Source organism: Drosophila busckii, chromosome 2R (assembly GCF_011750605.1).
Source record: "Drosophila busckii strain San Diego stock center, stock number 13000-0081.31 chromosome 2R, ASM1175060v1, whole genome shotgun sequence".
NCBI classification, from domain to species: domain Eukaryota; kingdom Metazoa; phylum Arthropoda; class Insecta; order Diptera; family Drosophilidae; genus Drosophila; species Drosophila busckii.
The window spans coordinates 12,725,480-12,744,563 of NC_046605.1; the positions used below are offsets into that span (position 1 = coordinate 12,725,480).

General features: G+C 44.1%; 1 protein-coding gene across 35 annotated transcripts in view; it reads right to left on the minus strand.

The window, feature by feature from the left end:
- The window catches only part of LOC108596008 (dystonin), a 65,952-nt gene that overhangs the window by 17,946 nt on the left and 28,922 nt on the right, over positions 1–19,084 (minus strand). For 29 of the 35 annotated variants that reach the window (XR_001915028.1, XR_001915029.1, XR_001915030.1 and 26 more), the window contains 7 exons: positions 18,255–18,885; positions 18,025–18,160; positions 17,142–17,225; positions 16,494–16,715; positions 12,058–12,191; positions 1,721–11,993; positions 50–196 (listed from right to left, as the gene is read on the minus strand). Coding sequence is in view for 32 of the 35 variants with exons in the window: in XM_017981325.1 (XP_017836814.1) it covers positions 50–196; positions 1,721–11,993; positions 12,058–12,191; positions 16,494–16,715; positions 17,142–17,225; positions 18,025–18,160; positions 18,255–18,885 (11,627 nt within the window). In the remaining 3 variants the exon portion in view is untranslated. The remainder of the gene's footprint in view (positions 1–49; positions 197–1,720; positions 11,994–12,057; positions 12,192–16,493; positions 16,716–17,141; positions 17,226–18,024; positions 18,161–18,254; positions 18,886–19,084) is intronic. The other 6 variants (XM_017981317.1, XM_017981316.1, XM_017981314.1 and 3 more) reach the window with 2 other exon arrangements.

The window sequence follows — 19,084 nt, forward strand, 5'->3', positions numbered from 1 at the left end:
TCATCACATTTATTAATACAACATAAAGTTTCATTATTCATTGTCTTACCTTGAGCGCATTAATTTGATTGCGCAGCTCATCGATCTTTTCACGTGGACCACCAACGCTGGAGATTTTCTGCTCCACAGTTGTTACCCACTTGAGCAGCTCGTTGACATTCTCCTCGCACATGTTGAACTTTTCGAATACTGCTTGCTATGGTGGACATTTAAAAAAATAATTAGTTTTGTTTTGGCAACACAAAAGAGAAATTCAATTCACTTGCTAAAAAATTACTTTAAATAGGGCATATAATAAAAAGAGCATGATATGTTGAAAGAGTTGTAATATTGTATAAAAAAAAAAAACAATCGAAAGCTAAAACATGAACACAAAATATATATAAAGGAAGAACACAAACATACAATAGCTGTAAGGATATAAATAATTGAGAAAGCAAACGAAAGCAAAGCTTGGTAGCATTTTGGTAAAAGCAGGCAAAGGGTTAAGCGTTAAACAAATAGCAACAATAATTAATAATAAAGGACAAACAAACACCAGGTTTTTTTTTACTAAATACTACAAATACTAATTTGGACTAAATAGTTTATACGTTTAGTAAGCAACTAACTACGTTTTTAATATGTTTAATTTTTTATTTGGTTTTAAGTGTTAAGTTTTTGGTTTTAATTTTGGTTTAAATTTTTATATTTCAAAAAGAAAACTGCAAACAAAATTATAAATAATTGTATATAAAATAAAATGCTGAAAATAGGTAGAAAATTGGCATTTAAACAATATGTAATAATAATAACTAAAAAAATACGGCAATGCTAGAAATTCAAACGTATAACGAAAAAAAAAATTGTTACCTTAGTCCAAAACTAAGTAAAAGTTTTAAAACTAAAACTAAGTCAAACCAAACTGTCGCTCGAAATAAATGAAATTGCATAAACAACAGTTTGGTTTTTAGTTTTGGGCGGGGGTTAGCTGCCTATTCTAATATATAGTGAGTGGGTGGAATTGTGGGTGGTGTGTGGTGTTAAAGACATAGCAAGAGTAGTATGAAAAGTATGTAGAGTTATAATGAGAGATATATGTTCTTGAATTGCTTTTATCTTTATTGCCGACGTCATTTGTGTGGAGCATGAGACGCGTTGCGTTGCCAGTTTGCGTTATCGATAAATATCGATATCGATATTGTTGCATTTTGTTAGCTTGTGATGTAGTTTAAGTATGGTATGTATGCATTATGGTACTTGCTGATAGCTCTTGCGGCTGGACAAGCTAAGCAAAGTAGTAGTATGCTCATTTAGAATATTTAACGTATACGTAATATGGTATTGTGAACGAGAGAACATTAAACTGAATGCCATGCGCTGCAATATAAAAGAAAGTTGCCCGTTTTATTGGCAGGCAACAGAAAAAAAATAATAGAAAATAACAATTTGTAAATATGAGAATGGCAAATAAGGAAATGAAATGTAAGCAGACTGCTTTGGGTTAGTCTCATAGATAGCGATATAAAGCGCGCTGTTCAATCAAAATGTAATAAATTAAATTTTCTTTTCATCAAAGTATTAATTAATTTCAAAAAGAGAGAGAGAGAGAGATATATTGTAATACCAAAACATGCGACGAAGTTAAACTTTTTGTTGATGATAAGTTGTTTTTGCTGAGTGATGGAAATTTGAAATAACCGACACACAAAAAAATAATTAGACAAGGACTATGACTTACCCGCTGTTCCGCTGGCAGCAGCAAACCCTTCTCCGCTGCCTTGACCAAATCAATATTATTTTTAGGCTCATTGGCATCGTTGAGGCGACCTTCGCTGGCATCGATTAACCCGCTGCTAATGGCCGCCGTCAGTGGGTGAATAACACCCGAGCTGGGATCACGCACCACCGTTGAGGATGGGTCGATGAGGCCAGCGCTAATGGCTTCGATTAGCGTATACTTTTTACGCTTGATGATGTCGGGATGCATTTGGAAGGGATCGACTAGGCGGCCATTGGTTGGATTGTACAGGTTAAAGCTGATGGCCTCTAGCAAGCCAAAGGAGCGCTTGGGCGTGCAGATGAGGCCGCTCTCGTAGGCCTCCTGCAGTGAGCAGAGCTTGGAGGTTTGTGTGTTCAGCACATTTGCCTTGTTGGCATCCATCAAGCCCTTGCGGAACGCTTCTGGCAAACGCACAAGCTTCGCCTTGGCCAAGTCCTTGACCAGCGCCGAGTCGGGATCAATTACACCCATGTTAGCGGCATCCTTGAGCGTGTATACCTTCGGCTCCTCGTTGACAGTCAGTGAATCGTTTGCGCCAGCCTCATGCACATAGCTGAGCATGCCGGTTTGCAGGTCTAGCGCCTTGGACTCGGCTGCTTGATCGAATGTCAAGGGCTCACGCGTATAAATGACGAGCGTGTTATCGAATGCAAAGTAAAGAGCTTTAGGATCCACAAGCGTGCGCTTAGTTATGTCCACCAAACCGCGTTCCTCTGCCACAGTAAATGGCAAGAACTTAAAGCTATCGAAATCGCGCACCAAAGCTGTCTTTGGATCTATAATGTTATAACGTATAGCCTCATCTAACGACATTTCACGCGGTTTGCTAATGACAACGCTAACGGGCGTTTGACTCAAGAGCTCGACGCTATCCTGACGATGCACGACTTCGCTGCGCTCGGTAAGCGGACGCAGCACGGTCACCAAGATGCCACGCGTAAAGGCAACATCGTAGTTGTAAGTGGACTTGGTCTTGGGATCCAACACGCGACCCTTGGATACGTCTATGTCACCATTTTCTATAGCTTCCATTAAAGGCAGCACCTTGCCCGTCAACTGATTCTTAAAGTCTGTTGTTGTTGGGTCTATGAAACCATCGCGTATAGCCTCGAATAGATCTAGATAAGCACCCGTCGTGGGATCACAGAACTTGCCCGTCTCAGCGCGATAAAGTTGCATGCGCAAAACCATTTCAAGACTCAGCAGACGACGATTGGACACAATGAGTCCACGTGCTCTGGCTGTTTGCATGTCCAACTGCTCACTGCCCAAGTTATAGCAACCTGCATTATCGTCTATCAATTTCTGTTTAATAGCATCAGCTAGGCGCATATATTTGCCTGTATCATGGTGCTTAACCAAACTGGAGGAGAGACTAACCACATCCTCCACGCAGGCTTCATTCAAGTTGAGCTGACGCTGGGTAACCGGATGCAGCACTTTGCGCGTCTGCACATCATAGAAACCCATGGCCAGCAGCTCATACAAGCCAAACGCTGCCTGCTCTATGTCCACCATCAAGCCCAAGCTTAAAGCCTCGCTTAGCGGCACAAAGATGCTGCTGCCCGGCTCCTTGAACACACCCTCGCGTCTGTTTATAATGCCCTGACGACAGGTTTCGCTTAGACTGTACATTTGCTCAGTTTGCTCATCGAAGTAGCAAGGCAACTGAGGATTGACAACGAAACTGCGCATGCCTTCCAGCAGCGTAATCTTGCGCGATGTCTTGGGATCCGTCAGCTTGCCGCTCTTCTCATCGTATAGACCTTGGTGAATAGCGCGTTGTATGCTAATTGGCGCATTTACATCCATGAGTATGCCTATGTTGAAAGCGTGTTTGATGGTCATGCGCTGCTGGTTATAGAGCAGCTTGGAGTTTTGGGGATCTATGATGCCTTCGTCCTTGGCAAGTGTCAGACTCAGTTGCTTGTACAGTCCGGTGTTAAAGTCTCTAATCTGCACGCTCTGCTCGTCGAGCAGCTGTGTGTCTAGTGCCTGGGCAAAGTTCAGTTTCTGTCCCGTTTTGGGATCTACAAAGTGTCCATCTACCTCATCGTAAATGTTCTTAACCACAGCCTCCATTAGCCGCATGGGTTTCTTTGCTTCCACTAGCACACCCTTATCGAATGCTTCCTTAAAATCTATAGGCTGATCATGCTCATCAAGCACCGTGCCCTCCTGACTGTTTACTATGCCCTGCTCCGTGGCAATACCGAAGGGTACCACCTGCCCACAGACATTGACGACCGTCGTATCGGGATCGAGTATACCTCTACGTATTGCACGTTCAGTTGTTAGCTTCTCGCGTGTTATGGTATTGCTAAACTGGCCTGTCTTCGGATCGTATAGACCTCTGTATACCGCATCGGGTAGACTACGTTTGCGCTTGGCCGGTATAAGAATGCGGTGCTCTAGCGCCTCGTTGAGCGATAACTTGGTAGCAGCATAGGGATTGATAACATAACCCGCCACAGGGTCTAGATAGCCCTTGACTATAGCCTCATTGAGCGATATAATCGACTCTGTTTTGGGATCGAGCAGCACCAGCTCAGCTTGATTGATAAGCTTTTGAGCTATAGCTGTCTTAAGATCCATCTGCTGATTGTCTATGGTAAACTTGGCTGTCTCCGGGTTGTAAAGCCCGCGCAGCAGGCAATCGACTAGCGACAGTGGTTTCTTGGTGCTGATGAGATAGCCCTTGACAAAGGCCTCGTCGAGGCTAAGATTGGGTGAGCTCAGCGAACCACGCACTGTGTCTAGCAGACCCAACTTGGCAGCTTCTTTGCCTGGCAGAATTCTGTCATGCTCCACGTCTTTGACCAATGTCGAGTCCAACTCAACAAAGCCCATTTCTATAGCCTGCTGCAGCAAGATATGCTCACCTGTCACTGGATTCAAAACTTTACCCGTGCTGGGTGTGTAATATTCACGCTGCAGCACTTCGGGCAGACTCCAGGTGACGCTGTCTGTCTTGAGCAGATGCTGCTGTACGCCCACATCGAAGGGCACCAAGGTATTGTGCTTGTTGTCTTTAATCTGTCCCGTTGCGGGCAGCACCAGCTCATCTTCTATGGCGCAGTCGAGTTTCAGCGCTTGCTGACTAACTGTGTCCACAATAAGTGAAATCTTGGGATCTACCAAGCCAATCTCTATAGATCTTTGCACATCTACCTGGTTTTGAGTTTCGGCATCGTACAGTTTGCCTGTCTCAGCATCGTACAGACCCTTGCGCACTGCTGCTTCCAAGGAAATGGGCTTGCGTGCTCCTGGCACCAAGAAGCCCAATTGGAAAGCTAACTCCATGGGTATTTCCTTCAATGTTTGTATGTCTATCACTGTGCCAGCTTGCATGTCTACCACTCCCAACTCAATTGCCATACGCAAAGGTATTACCTCACCGCTGACTGGATCGCGCACCGATATCGACTGTATGTCTAGCTTGCCACTGTTGATGGCCTCAACAATGCTGCAAACCCGACCATCGTCAAGTACCACCTGTCCTGTCTCTGAATCGATGCTAACACTCTCTATGGGTCGCTGTTCCTCAGGCTGAGCGCGTATTATCCACTGACGTGCAATGCACTCGAAGAAGGGTATCTTCTTGCCTGTCTTGGGATCCACCATGTGACCCGTATGCTTGTCTAGAAGTGGACGCTCTAATGCTACTGTTAGGGTTTCATATTTGCCTGTGCTAAAGTTCTTAACCAAAATGGTCTCAGGGTTGAAAATGTTCATTTCGAAGACTAAAGTTTGGAAGGAGATTTTCTGTCCTGTGGACGGATCTGTAAAGTGCTGCAGCTGAATGTCATAAAGATTGAGTTCGCTCAACTTTTCGGGTGTTAGCTCGGTGTCTAAGTCCACCAGGTAACTCAACTGCTGCAAGATTATCAATTTGTCATCGATAATTTGCACCTCATCCAAAGGACTTAGCTGTTCTTCCTTGAGCAAAGTGGCAACACTAGCCGACTGCTGCTCCCCATCGACTATAACCTGACACTCTTCGGGACTAATTAGCTGCTGTGATATAGCATCACCTATGGCCAAAGTCAAAGGCACATCGCGCTTACTCTCCACAGTTGTGACCTGAGTTTCTACCACATCACGTGCCTCATCATCAGGACCGCTGCCAGTTTCCGTGCTGCTTGTTGTTGTCGTTGTTGTAGTTGTAATTTTGGTGACAATTGTAGTACTGCTGCTCTCTGTTGTGGAGGGTTCCTGATATTCCTGTTGTGTTGTCGTCACCGCTGTTTTCACAGTCTTATCACTGCTGAGCGCATCGACCAAAGCTTTGCCTGCCAGCACAGGTGCTCCAACAATAGCCAAGGCACCCAATTTGGCAGCATCCTTAACATTTTGCATAATGCTGCTGCCTTCGCTGACTTTTGTTGTCGTTGTCGTTGTTTGGGGTGCCTTCTCACGTTCGATAAAGTCAACAACCGTTTGATGTTTGTCTGTGGTGTCTACTGGTTGTTGTAACTGTTCCAAGACACCCGGTTGTTGGGGTTCTACCTTGGGTTCAACTGTTGAGCTGCTGGTTACTGTTACCGTGGTCTTAGTTGTTTCTGTAACTGGCACTTCAATTGTTTCGTGCTTTGTTACTTTAGTCACAATTGTTTCTTCAATTGGTTTCTCTTTTGTAAACTCAGTTGTTTCTACAATTGGTTCCTCTTTTGTAACCTTAGTCACAGTCACCGTTTGCTCTGGTAACTGCTCCTCGCTGGTGATTGTCTTTGTTGTTATGGTAGTTGTGGTTGTTGTAGTCGTAGATTCAGATATTGTGGGTTCCTCGAATGTAATTACTCTTTCCTCTACCAAAATTTCCTCAGGCTTTGCAGTCTCAATGGTCTGCTTGGGCTTTTCTACTTCGACAGGCTTTTCTACAACGATTTTCTCTGGCTTTTCAGCTTTGCTAGTTACAACTGTTTCAGTTGTTGTTGGCTTTTCTTCCACACTTTCAGTTTTGGTCACTGTTGTTGTGATGGTTGTCACCGTTTGTGATTCAGTGCTGGGCAGCTCCTCCGTTACTGTGCTGGGCAGCTCCTCCGTTACTGTTGTGGTAACCTCAGTTGGTTCTGTCTTTTCAAAAGGCGCAAGTGGTGCAGTGTATGGCGGCTCAAATTCAGTTACTTCTTCCTTAACCACTGTAGCCCTAGGCTTAGGTTCTGGCTTCTTAGCTGTAGGCTCTGGTGTAGCCTCTTTAACTGTGTCCTTCTGTGGCTGCGTTACCTCTGGAGTTGTTTCCTTTGTTATTGTAGTTTGGACGGTTTCGGTTATTTGTGTCTCCACTGGATGTTGGACTACAGTCTCCTTGACTTGTGTTTCCACTGGCTTAACAACTTGAGTCTCAATTGTTTTCGCTTCCACTGTCTTAACATCGGCAACTGTTGTTTCTTTAGGCTTTTCTGGTTGCTCCTTCACAGTTGTTGGTTTTTCTGCTTCTTTAACAACAGGCTCACTTTCACTTATAGCTGTCTCCATTGTCTTTGAGGTAGTTATGGTTGTCACTGTTGTTGTTGATGTCGTTGTAAGCTCTGCTGTTGTGGCTTGCTGGTCCACAACTTGTTGCTTGGGCAACTGTTGCGCCTGTTCATTCGCAATAAAGTTGGCTGTGGTGCTGCTTATAAACTTCTCCGTATCCTGCAGCAGATTATCAACTTCACTTGGCACTTGTTGTGGTATTAAATTCGTACGCTCCACTTCCATAAAGCTAACATGAGGTTGTGCTGGTTTTTCCTGAGTAGTTGGCACAGTTGTGCTGCTGACTGTTGTCGTTGTTGTTGTCGATTCCACTTGCTCTGATGGCGTCTTGGCCGACTTGATGAGGCTCTTTACACCGCTGACGAGCGCTCCACCCGCTAGCACAGGCGCTGCTAGGACGCCTAGTGCTCCCAACTTGGCTGCTTCTTTAACATTCTGCAGCGTCTTTGATGGCTCTTTGCTGGGAGACTTCTCCACCACAACATCTGTGGGCTGTGTGGACTGTTTGGTGCTCACAACTTGCATCTCTTGCTTGCGCGTATCCGAGCTAATGACCACGGTTTGTGTTCGCTCCTCCACAACGACAGTTTGTGGCAGCGTAGTAACTGTAGTGGATGCACTGGAGTCCAGACTCTCACCCACTGCTGTTTTGCTCTCACGTGTTGTTGCTTCCTCACGCAAAATGCCCATTTCCTTAGCCTGCTCTAGACTGCAAACCTCACCCGTTTGCACATTTTGCACCTCATTATTGGAGACGAGCACATAGCCCTGCATTAGCTCAATAGTTTTGGTGGTGACTGTATGCACAGCACGCAGCGTTTCGCTGATTTCTGTCTTGGGTATGGGTTGCTGTGTGACCACAAAGTCCGACAAGCGTTTGACCACCAGCACGCCAGTTTCCAAAGCTTGACGCAGCGGCAGACGCTCGCCTGTTGTGGGTAGCGTCACCGTCTGAGCTGCAACATCGATTAAGCCACGTTCTAGCGCTGGAATTACTTCAATAGCATCTGGTTTGGGTGCATAGGGTATGGACATAATGAAGTGCTCATCAATAGCTTGCTTAATAGGCAACGCTTGCTTGCTACTTGGATGCAGCACCACACGCTTGTTGGGCTCCACCAGACTCTTTTCAACAGCCACTGGGAATATCATGCCCACCGGTGGAATGTCCACCTTACATTCCTGCTTATCGTAGCTTACATCGAACAGCTTTGCTTCAATCGCTTCTGTTATGTTCAGCGTCTTGTTCTTGTAGCTGAATGTGCTCTCATTGGCATTAACAATGCCCTCCTCGATAGCCTCCAGCAGGGTCCATTTCTTAGGCTTCTGCAGAGGCGCATTGCCATCCAAAACTTCGCAGACAATAGCTTCTTGTATGCTCAGGGGATAGCCGCTCTCGGGATGCACAATTGTCTGCGTGCGCTCATCAATGAGTCCCTGTGCTTGTAGTCTGGGTATGGATAGACTCTTGGCCAGCGGCATGAGTATGTGATTGGTATGCTCGGCATCAAGAATCTTCTGCTCCACTGCTTGTCTCAGATTCAGCACACGATTGCACTGCGGATCGATAATGTGACCACGACGTCCATCGATTAAGCCCAAAGTGAAGGCTTCGCTGATGTTGACTACTTCACCCTTTGGATTGGTAAAGTTGCGCGTGTCCTCCAGTATTTGGCAGGTCTCCTCATCTATAATATTCTTGCGCAGGGCATCGCGTGGTTTGAGTATAAGCTTGCGCATCTTTTGCAGCACCACCACCTGCTCCTCGGTGGTTGAGGGTTCGCGCGTCAGTACATCACGCGACACAATGCCGCGTTCATAGGCTACCTCAACGGGAATTTGCTCGCCGGTGCGTGGATCTGTAACAAAACGCACGGTGCGCAAAGCACCCTCGGCAGCAACAAGTGGTGCACCCACCACACTCAACAGACCCAGCTTGGTGGCAGTTATCAAATCCACAGGCTGTCCCTCAGCGTTCAGCATAGTAGCCGAGCGTGGATCATAAATGCCACGAGCTATGGCCTCTGTTAGCGTTATCTGTTGCTTTGTCTTGGGATCCAATATTTTGATTAGCTGCTCATCTATGAGTCCTTGACGTGCAGCATCAAAGATGTGCTCGGTTTCGCCGCTTTGCGTAAAGATGACCAAAGCTGTGGACGGATCGTAAATGGCACCTGGCGCTATTTGCAGCGGCTCCGGTGAGGCCAGCTCACGTTGACAGCTGACAATCTCTACAAAGTGTGGTGGCTTATCCTTCAGCGGCGTCGAAACTTCCAGCACATCGGGCATATTATTGACACGCGTAATTCTGAGTATAGTCTTGGAGGTGGTGCTAGTGACTGGCACATTTTCGAGCAGAATTTTGCCCTCAGCTATGGCGCTGCGCATGCTGATGAGCTGCTGTCGCTGATTTCTGTAGTTGCCATAGCTGTCCAATATATCGCGCTCCAGTGCTGCCTTAACTGATATTTTGCTGCCAGATTTGGGATCGATAACCGCAACGCTCAAATGATTGATCAACTGCTTGTCTATGCATTCCTCAAAGCAAACCAAACGATCTGTGCCTTGAATATGCAAAACACCCGTATCCGGATTGAACAGGCGCTGCTCAATGGCCGCCTTCAAGGGCCAACCACCCGGTGGCAGCTCCATTATTTGTCTTTCGGTCACCTGCTGCTCCATATAGCTGCGCTGCTCCAACTCCTGCTGGCTGCGTGCCGGCTTTATCAACTCGTGTGCTATAGGTATCTCCACGGATTTCTCCACATACTTTGTATGCTGTGTGTTGAGCTTGATGGGCTCGGCTTCAGGTATAATTTGCTTGGTAACAATGGTAATGGTGGACTTGGTCTTTTTACGCTGCGTGGGCTCCGGCACAGTCTGATTGCTGTCGGGCAGCAAGAGACCGTAGTTGAGTGCCTGCTGCACGGCATAAACATTCCCCGTCTTGGGGTCTTTGAACAGCTGCCTATCCTCATCTATGAAACCCTGACGCACTGCCTCGGTAAAGGTCAGCAACACGCTATCTGAGGGCTCCTGCGAGCCGGCCCTAATGGTTACATAACGATTGATTGTACGCGTTACAGTCTCTGTGGTTAAAGTTATGTTGAGCAAGCTGCTCAGCAACAAGGCACCCTCGGGTGTGATAAACTTGCGTTCTATGGCAGTGTCCAGCGGCACGGTGACGCCAGTTTTGGCCTCGAGCAAGTAGCCTGTCTTGGGATCTATCAGATTGTGATAGACCAAATCAAAGACATTCAACTCTTGACCGCTGGCATTGTGCACGCCAATGCCGCGACTAAACATTTCATACACCTCCTGACGCACCAAACCCTCGCTCACAGCCACTTCCAGGGGCACCAGACTATCTCTAGCTGTCTCTAAGGCAAAGCCCGTGCTCTTGCGACGCAGAATGTCGCGCGAGAGGGCCACATTAAAGCTAACATAGTCGTTGCTGCGCAAGTCCTTGAAACCATCAATGTCAAAGATCGAGCGCTGCGAAACGGAGCTAATCAAGCCACGCTCCACAGCCTCGGGTATGCTGATGAGCTCGGCAGTCATGAAGTCACGATATTTACACTCGGCAGGCAGCACAATGCCATCGGCAATGGCCTCCTGCAGCGTGACGAGCTCACCCTTGCGCTTGGTCACACATTTCAGCTGATTGCCATCCAAGACACCCGCCTCTATGGCCTGCATTATGCTCAACTTCTCGCGCCGCATGGGACTGGTAATCAAGGACTGCTTGTCTAGCAGCTGCAAATCGCACACGTCCTTCAATGTATAAGGCTTAACAATTAACTGTCTGTTGCGCGCCTCAAGGAAGCTAAGCTTCTCCTTGGTAACCTCATTTGTATAGCGACCCGTTTTGGCATTTAAGATGCCCGACTTTAGCGCCTGCTCTAGCGTAATCTTAACATCGCGTTTGGCATCGACAACTTCGCGCACGCTTGCATCGATCAATTGATTGGCTATGGCCGAGTCCAAGCGATACTTGTCGCCCGTATTGCGATCGATTATCCAACCCGCGCTGTCAACCAAACCATGCGCCAGCGCATCGCTTAGGCAAAGCGCATTCGATTTGATTGTCACCGATTCATGCCGTATGAGATAGCCACGCTCGTAGGCCTCCGCTAGACTGATGGTCTGGCCGGACTTGACGCGATATACGCCCGTCTTGGCGTCCACGCTACCCGCACAAATGGCATCGACAATATCCCTAGGCTGCTCGGGTGTGGACACTTCCTCCAACGTGCTTATCTTGTTTACCTTAATGCGCTTCTCAGCTGTCTCATAGCCCGTCTCGGCCTCGTTCAGCTCGCGCTGTATCACTTCGAGCAGCGAGAGCTCGCGTCCTGCTGCATCGCGTCCTGCGCCTGGCTGCAGCAGCTGTTGCGCCAGCTGCGCGTCTATGTGTCCCTCTGCCACGGCCTGTTGCAACGTCAGGCGTCGCTCGCCCAGCAACATTTCGCCAGTGCGCACATCAAGTATACGCAGCTGTATGGCCTCGCCTATGGTGAGTATGCGGCCACTGCGTGGATCACGTATGCCGGCAATATCCAGCACAGAGGTGCCATTGCCACCCACCAGCTGTTGCACGCGCTTCAGACTGCGTATCTCATTGAACTGCAGCTGACTCGGTGTAGTTGCTGCTGTTGTTGTTGTTGTGGTGCTTTGCTGATTGGCAGCATCAATGCCATCGCTGCTGTAAATGCTCTTTGTGGAGCTTTTCGTTGTTTTCGTTGAGCTAAATCTGCAAAGCGCATAACGAAAATAGTTTCAACTTGCATTCTAAACTTGCAATTCATTTCACTTACTGTGTAGTGCTGTATGTGGTGGTATAGAGCTCATCCGGACGTGCGGCAGCGTAGCCATCGCCAGTTGGCACGCTGCCCGCACTAAAGTCAACTCTAAAGGTCTTGAGCGGTTTCTGTAGACTTTCAGCGTATTGCTATATTAAAAATATGTAAAATAATTAGTACAAATAAAAACATAAACAAGTCAATAGCGAGTTTTGCAGATAGAGAGATAGAGAGAGAGAGAGAGAGAGAGCAGAGTTTATTGAGATTTACCTGAAACTCGAACGCAAAGTCATAATCACTTTCCTCTGCCACTTGGACAGTTGTTGTTGTTGTTTGTGTTTTAGTTTTAGTATTTTGTTTGTTGTTGTTGTTGTTCTTGTTGGTCTTGCGACCCATTTTATGCTGCTGTGGCATGTCTAAGGCTTTTGTTGCATTCAATTTAACAAAATCATAGTCAGCTGCTGCTGCTGCTGTCGTTGAAGTTTCTTCAATGCGCTGCGAGATTTTGAATTTTTGTAACAATTTACAAATTATATGGCGCAACTATAACGTGTGTTTACAACAATAATTGACTAAAGTGTAGCCCGCTTGTCTGACATGTTAACATTTAATAACCAAAGCCCTTTTCATTCACTAACTCCACTGCTCAGCAAATATGCCGGTAAAATTTAACACTTGACTTATCAGCACGTTGACTAAGTGTATGTTTGTATATAAACACACACACACACACACACACACACACAGACAGACATATAAATTATATTATCAATTACGCACACCAAGCAAACAAACACGCACACAATGAAAGCAAAGCCTTTATAAAAATAGAAATGACGCTACAGTTGAGGGCTATATATCGTATGGCATATATATATAAAAGCAACGTGCTTCATTTCATTTCGTAGAGTACTGAGCATATAAATAATGCATTTGCTGCTCCTCAAGCTGAGGCTGTAATTACATTTATCTTTGAAAGAAACGCCAAGCATTGTGGCTGTTGTTAACTTCACTTGAGATTGACGTCACTTCATCAAGAATTGTATCTTTTATCGCACACAAAGATTTATAAACAAGTTGAGTTCATAAACTTGCAGCGTCAATAGTTTTCAATTTAGTTGCTATTCAAGGTCGCCCTAGAGTTAGTAAAAGCAAACATATAAATTATAATTAACACACATACACAAATACATTGAAGATCACACGGCAATAACAAAAAAAAAAAATGAGCACACTTATTATGATGTCATCAGAGATTTAAATATATATGAAACAAGTTTTTGTTTGCGCCCACATTGAAAACAGTTAACAAGCGAAATGAGTTTAAGCGCTAGAGCAAAGTGCATGCGCTGCTTGTGGCAAGGCAGCAAGAGATAAAAATGACTAATACGCCGCATTGGACGCCGGCAAACGGAGCTTTGTGGTGTGGCGTGTGTTGCAGCGAGAGAGCGCGCAGAATGTTGCATGCTGCAGAAGCTGCACAGACACAAACTGAGGCGGCGACACTCGCGTGCTTTTTCTTTTTTCTAATTTAGTAAACACACACACACACACTTGCATAAGTTATGGCTATGACATGTGCCTAAAAATACTTGCAACAAAAAGCAGAATGTTGTAGTTTAATCAATAAATGCCACACCAAAAGCGCAATAACAAAATAAACAAAGCGAATGTCAATAATTTAGCTATATAATAATATTTTTGGCAGTTTCTAATGTGCAACTGATTAAACGCGTTCTTGGCCTGATAAATTGCTCGAATATTTTCAGTGATTAGATTGGCGCACGCACTGCGCCTTTACTTTTTAAATATATATGGCGACAGCTGATCTAACAAGATGATTACAGACATACATATGCTTTGAGCTGTAAATGTAGTTGAATTAGCCAAGCCTATGGGGTCACATAAAAACACATATAATGAGCTGCTGTGCATGTGATGATAATAAATGTGCTGAATTTAATTGAAGTTTTTACTGCTTGCTTAATATTTCTTTTTTAATTTCGGCTAGCTATTGACTCATGCCACACTTTTCAGCTGCATTTTTATTATTATTATTTTTTTCTGTAGTCTTTTGTGTTCGCTTTCATTAACAGCCGCAGACAACAAAACTGAAAATAAAAATATTTATAACATTTGTTTGCCTGCCCGTTTGAGTTGCGACAGCCTCAAGGCTACATTAATATTCAGTTCTATGCGTATGGCATTTTATTTTATCTTTTTAGCGGCCTTTTTCACACTTCTTAGGCTTGTTCTCTTCGCTCGCTTACAGTGACTTCATTATGTTGATTGCTAGTACTCTATTTGGTTTGCCATGTGGGACGACGACGACGTTGGTAAATTTAAATTTGCTTCGTTTGCGTTTGCTAATAAAACAACAAAAATCTAAAGCGGGCCACATATGCTCGAGAATTTTGTACTCAATTAAAGGCGCACACACAGATATAGTCGCACTTTCTAATTTATATATGTGGTGACAACGCGGCGTATGCGTGCTTTAGCTTGCATATGCCGGCGTATCAATATTGCACACACACAGTTCTCGATTTTAATTAGCTCATTAGCCTTACACGTTGATTTTAGGCACTGTCGGCAAAAACAACAAAAATTTAAATACAATGTGCAATTGCTTTAAATAACGCGGCGCAACCTTTGCTAGGGTTTTGCCTTTTGTTCTCTCTCACGCACAACAAACTACAAAATAAACTATTAGAGTAACAGAGAAACACACACACACACGGACGCAGGCACGCACACACACACGAGCGCACGTAGACAAATGATTTCGCGTCGTTACACAACCACGTCGCATTTAAAACTGATTGACCCAACGTACGAGCCGCCTCGACTCTTCTGCAAGCAGAGCAAAGAGCGAGCTTTTGCTTTTGCTTTTGCTCTTTGACTTTGCGCTCTCTTGCTTGTGTGCCGCTCGCTCATGCCGGCAAAGCGCTCAGCTGTTGCGTCTCATTAACAAAAACACGTTTAGCCCACAAATGCAAAATAAAATCGAAAATTTTAAATTAAACAATAGACGGAAGTCTATTTAACGTCACTAAGCTGTTTTTGTTTGATTTTTGGCATTTAATGCTTCAAAACTGATTTTAATCTAAGACAAAGTTGCGCATAGCTTTAAGCCAAACTCCTGATGCTCTTTCAAGCATTAACTGAATTTAACTTTATTTTTAGCACTCCAGTCAAGTAGCTGGCATTGCCTAGAGTATTAAGAACAAAACCAGTTTGCTTTTGTTATTGTTGTTAACACCAACTAACCTTCTATAGTCTAATGGCAAAATGTGCTCATTCACTCCACTTAATGCCACAAAGCCTGTACGCCCATGTTATGCATATCAAGTTTAGCTTCTTGGGGCTACAGTAGTTATTATTACTATTGAGACCTTCCATTTGGCAATGGAGTTTGTTTATGATGTCACTGCTAAGCTGAAGTCTCAGCCTCAGCTATTTGAATTTGTTTGTGCGAACGCCTATTGGATAATAAATGACAGTTAACAACATACTTTACTAATTTCTGACATGTGTAGTGCTACCAAAGCCAAAAGCCGCGATGCCACAAGATAAAATGGCTAACGACAAGCTGAGTTGGCTATAAACATTGCGCGCCTTTCACTACTCAATATGCTAATTAACAACTAAATATTTGCACTATTATGTAAATGCGTTGTCTTTAATTGTTGCCCAATTGGAATTCTGTAAGCAATACCAGTTGCCAAATAAATCTGCTGTTAAGCTGACCGATGATATAATTATAGCCGCCATACTCAACACACAAAAATTGGCGACAATGATCTCTGTTGATGACGTTGCTTGGCATTGAATTTCTTAGAAACAATAGACGACGACGACGACGCCGCTGCTGCTGTTGAGCGCTTAGAATAGGAAATGCCAAATAAAAAAAATTAAAAAATATAAACAAAAATATGTGAAATATGCATATATTTGCCTAATTGGGCAACAGCTTTAGCTTTAGCATTAGCTTTGGTTATTTATAAAAAGCTGATTGCAATTTGCTTGTCACGAGCACACAAAAATTAATGTATGTAGTTTAAATTGTTTATAAATTAATCAAGTTGGTGATTTATGAGGCAACATTTCAAACGTTGACACTCTGGACAAGATCGCACATGATGTCATTATATGCGAACAACAAACAAACTGAAGGTTAATTTAATAATAACAGTTGCAAACAAAGTGCTACGCATTGAAAACGAAAGCAGAAACTGGAAACAACAAATGAAATAAAAGATACAAAGCCAAGCGCTTGAACTTGAACCTGAACCTAAGATGAAATATCTATGAACAATCGAAACTATGCGCAGCCTGAGGCGCGACTCAATTGTTAAGCTAATAAACAATTGAAGCTAATATTAGCAGCTGACGTTGCTCTCTTTATCTCTCTCTCTCTCTCTCTCTCTCTCGCATTTTAGGCTACTCACCAGACCATCGCTGCCATTCACTTCGATTGCAGTTTTTAGACGTTGCGACAGTTGTTCCAGCAATCTGTCGTATTTCGTATTTAAATTATCCAAGCGCTGGCTGTAATACTGTGTGGCGCCCGGATCACTATCCGCCGGACGTAGATCGCGACGTGGCGGCGAAAATGATGGACGCGCCTCAATCAACCAATCAACAAAGCGCAGACATTTACTATCGTAAATCTGTTGCATGTTCCATGTTCCAGTTGTTTTTTGGGTTTTTAATTGTTAATTATTCAGTTAAAATGTTAGTATGTTTGCTTGGTTATGTATCGAAATTAGAGTTACTATATATTTAGTGCTTTTTATATATCATTTGGATTAATCAATACCAAATTACGCCTCGTTTTAATTAATTTGTTGGTCAATATTGGTTTGGGTTTTGGTTTTTGTTTTGGTTTCTTGGCAGTTATTGACGCACCTTATACCCACAGCATTAATTAAATGTGGAGAGCGCAGAGTTGGCGCTTACACAAAATATTTATAACATTTGGTAAAAAGCATTAAATATTGAGGAAAAAGACAGTAGAGAACCGTTGATTGAACACATTCACACAGCTTGAGAGGCAGCTTCGATTGAAGCTTGCCACAATCATACGAAATTTTTACCTTAGCTTCGCGTATAAGTCTTCCTCCAGCCACGTTGACACTTTCGATTTTTGGTTTTCGTTCGATAGCAGCTCCAAGCAGTTTCTATATATAATGCATATGGCATTGTACAAAAATATTTTTTTGTTTTTTTTTTTGCGCATTTTTGGTTTGTAATAAATTATTTTGTTTATATTATTTTATAGTGTTGTGTTTGTTGTTTATAGTGTGATAATTTTTTTTGGTTTTTTTTTTTGTGAGGTGAAAGTACAAAAAATTAGACAAAAATACATATACAATTAGTTTTCAACTACAAAGACAAATAGTACTACATATGATATATATAATGTTTAAATATATAAATAAATTAAAATGTGCAGCTTAGCAGCTAAGTAACTACTGCAATTAACTACTGTGTGGCAGATTTACAAGGGAATTTTTGGAATTGTGTACGGCACAAAGTATGGAATGTGTATATAGGACGATATATATGTGTATATATGTGTGATCAGCTGCCTGACAACAGCGCAGACTGCTACGTTTCGTGTAAACATTAGACAAAAAGCTACAGACTGTACAGCGGTTACAGTAAATACGCGGCGCACAAATAATAAACACACATAAAGACATTGAGGACATGTCCAGCACCAAGTATAAAGTCCCAAAAAAATATATAAAATTGGCTAGGGTACTACTTTGCACACAGAGTAGGGAGGGACGGGATATATAGCTACGCTTTCGATTTGTACAATTTGAGAATATATATACAATACGTATATAACGCTTGGTTGGCGACCGCTGTTCAAAATGGAAACTATACAAAATACTAGACCTAAATTGCATATTGCATATTTAAACAATTTGAGAGTGGGTGGAAATTATTAATGTTGCAACTGGTACTCACGTCTAGCTCATAAGCTGAAGTCGCTGTGGGCATGGCGGAGAGACGCTCGGTGGTGCCATCCACCCATGATTCCTCGACTTGCACGCTCGATTGGAGATTCTTCATTAGCCCAATTGCCGTCTCGCATGAGCGCATTCTGCAAAAGGTTGGTGTGAGCATTAATAATGAGTAAACACCACAGGTGCATTGGAGACAAATATGGGGAGCGTTTAGCTCGACACTTGACGCACCTCTCGCCCAGCTGATTGCAAACGGCGCTCCAGCGCGTGTTCAGACGCTCGACATTGGAATGCAAACGCTTTAGGTCGCCCAGCACTTTGGTGGGCACACCCATGCGTCCCAGTTGATCAGCTGCATCATTCATTTTATCCATTTGCGGCTGCTGCTGTGTTATGATATCCTGCATATGCGTCAATTGCTTGAACACATGCTGCAGTCCCTCGGCAGTCGAAGGCAAATCCTGATGCTTGGCCAGCTCGTTCTCCAGCTCGGATATGACATGCTCGTTGTCTTCGAGACCCGCCAGCGATGCTTCCAGCAGCTTCAAGCGATCCTTGTGTAGACCGCTCTGCGTATTCAGCTCCTTCCACAGCTCCATTAGATTATCCAGCGATTTCTTTAGCACGGGCGTCTTCAGCGCTATGGTGCGGAAAGTTTCCTGCAAATGCTTCAGCTCAGGCTCCAGCAGCTGCAGACGACGCTCATAGTCCGCATGGATTTCCAGCACATGCTCCAGCGAGTCCAGATCACGCGGCAGCGGCGCCAATATAATCTGATCCAGCTCACGCGCCATATCCTCCAGCTTGCTCTTGATGGCAATGCACTCCTCCGTGAAGATGCGACTCGCCTGCTTGCTTTCCTCTACAAAAAGTTAATAATTTAAGATAAAGTTAGTTTACTTTGCTTGTTGGTTACCGCGCGTTTTGGCACCCGCGAATAATTTCTTCATAGTTAAACTTGTGTGTTGCCTTTGACTCGAGACTTGAGACTAACAATTGAGCTGAGCCTGCTTGTTTGACAAATTGAATTCAATTCAATTAAAGCTTAATTGGTCTCTGGC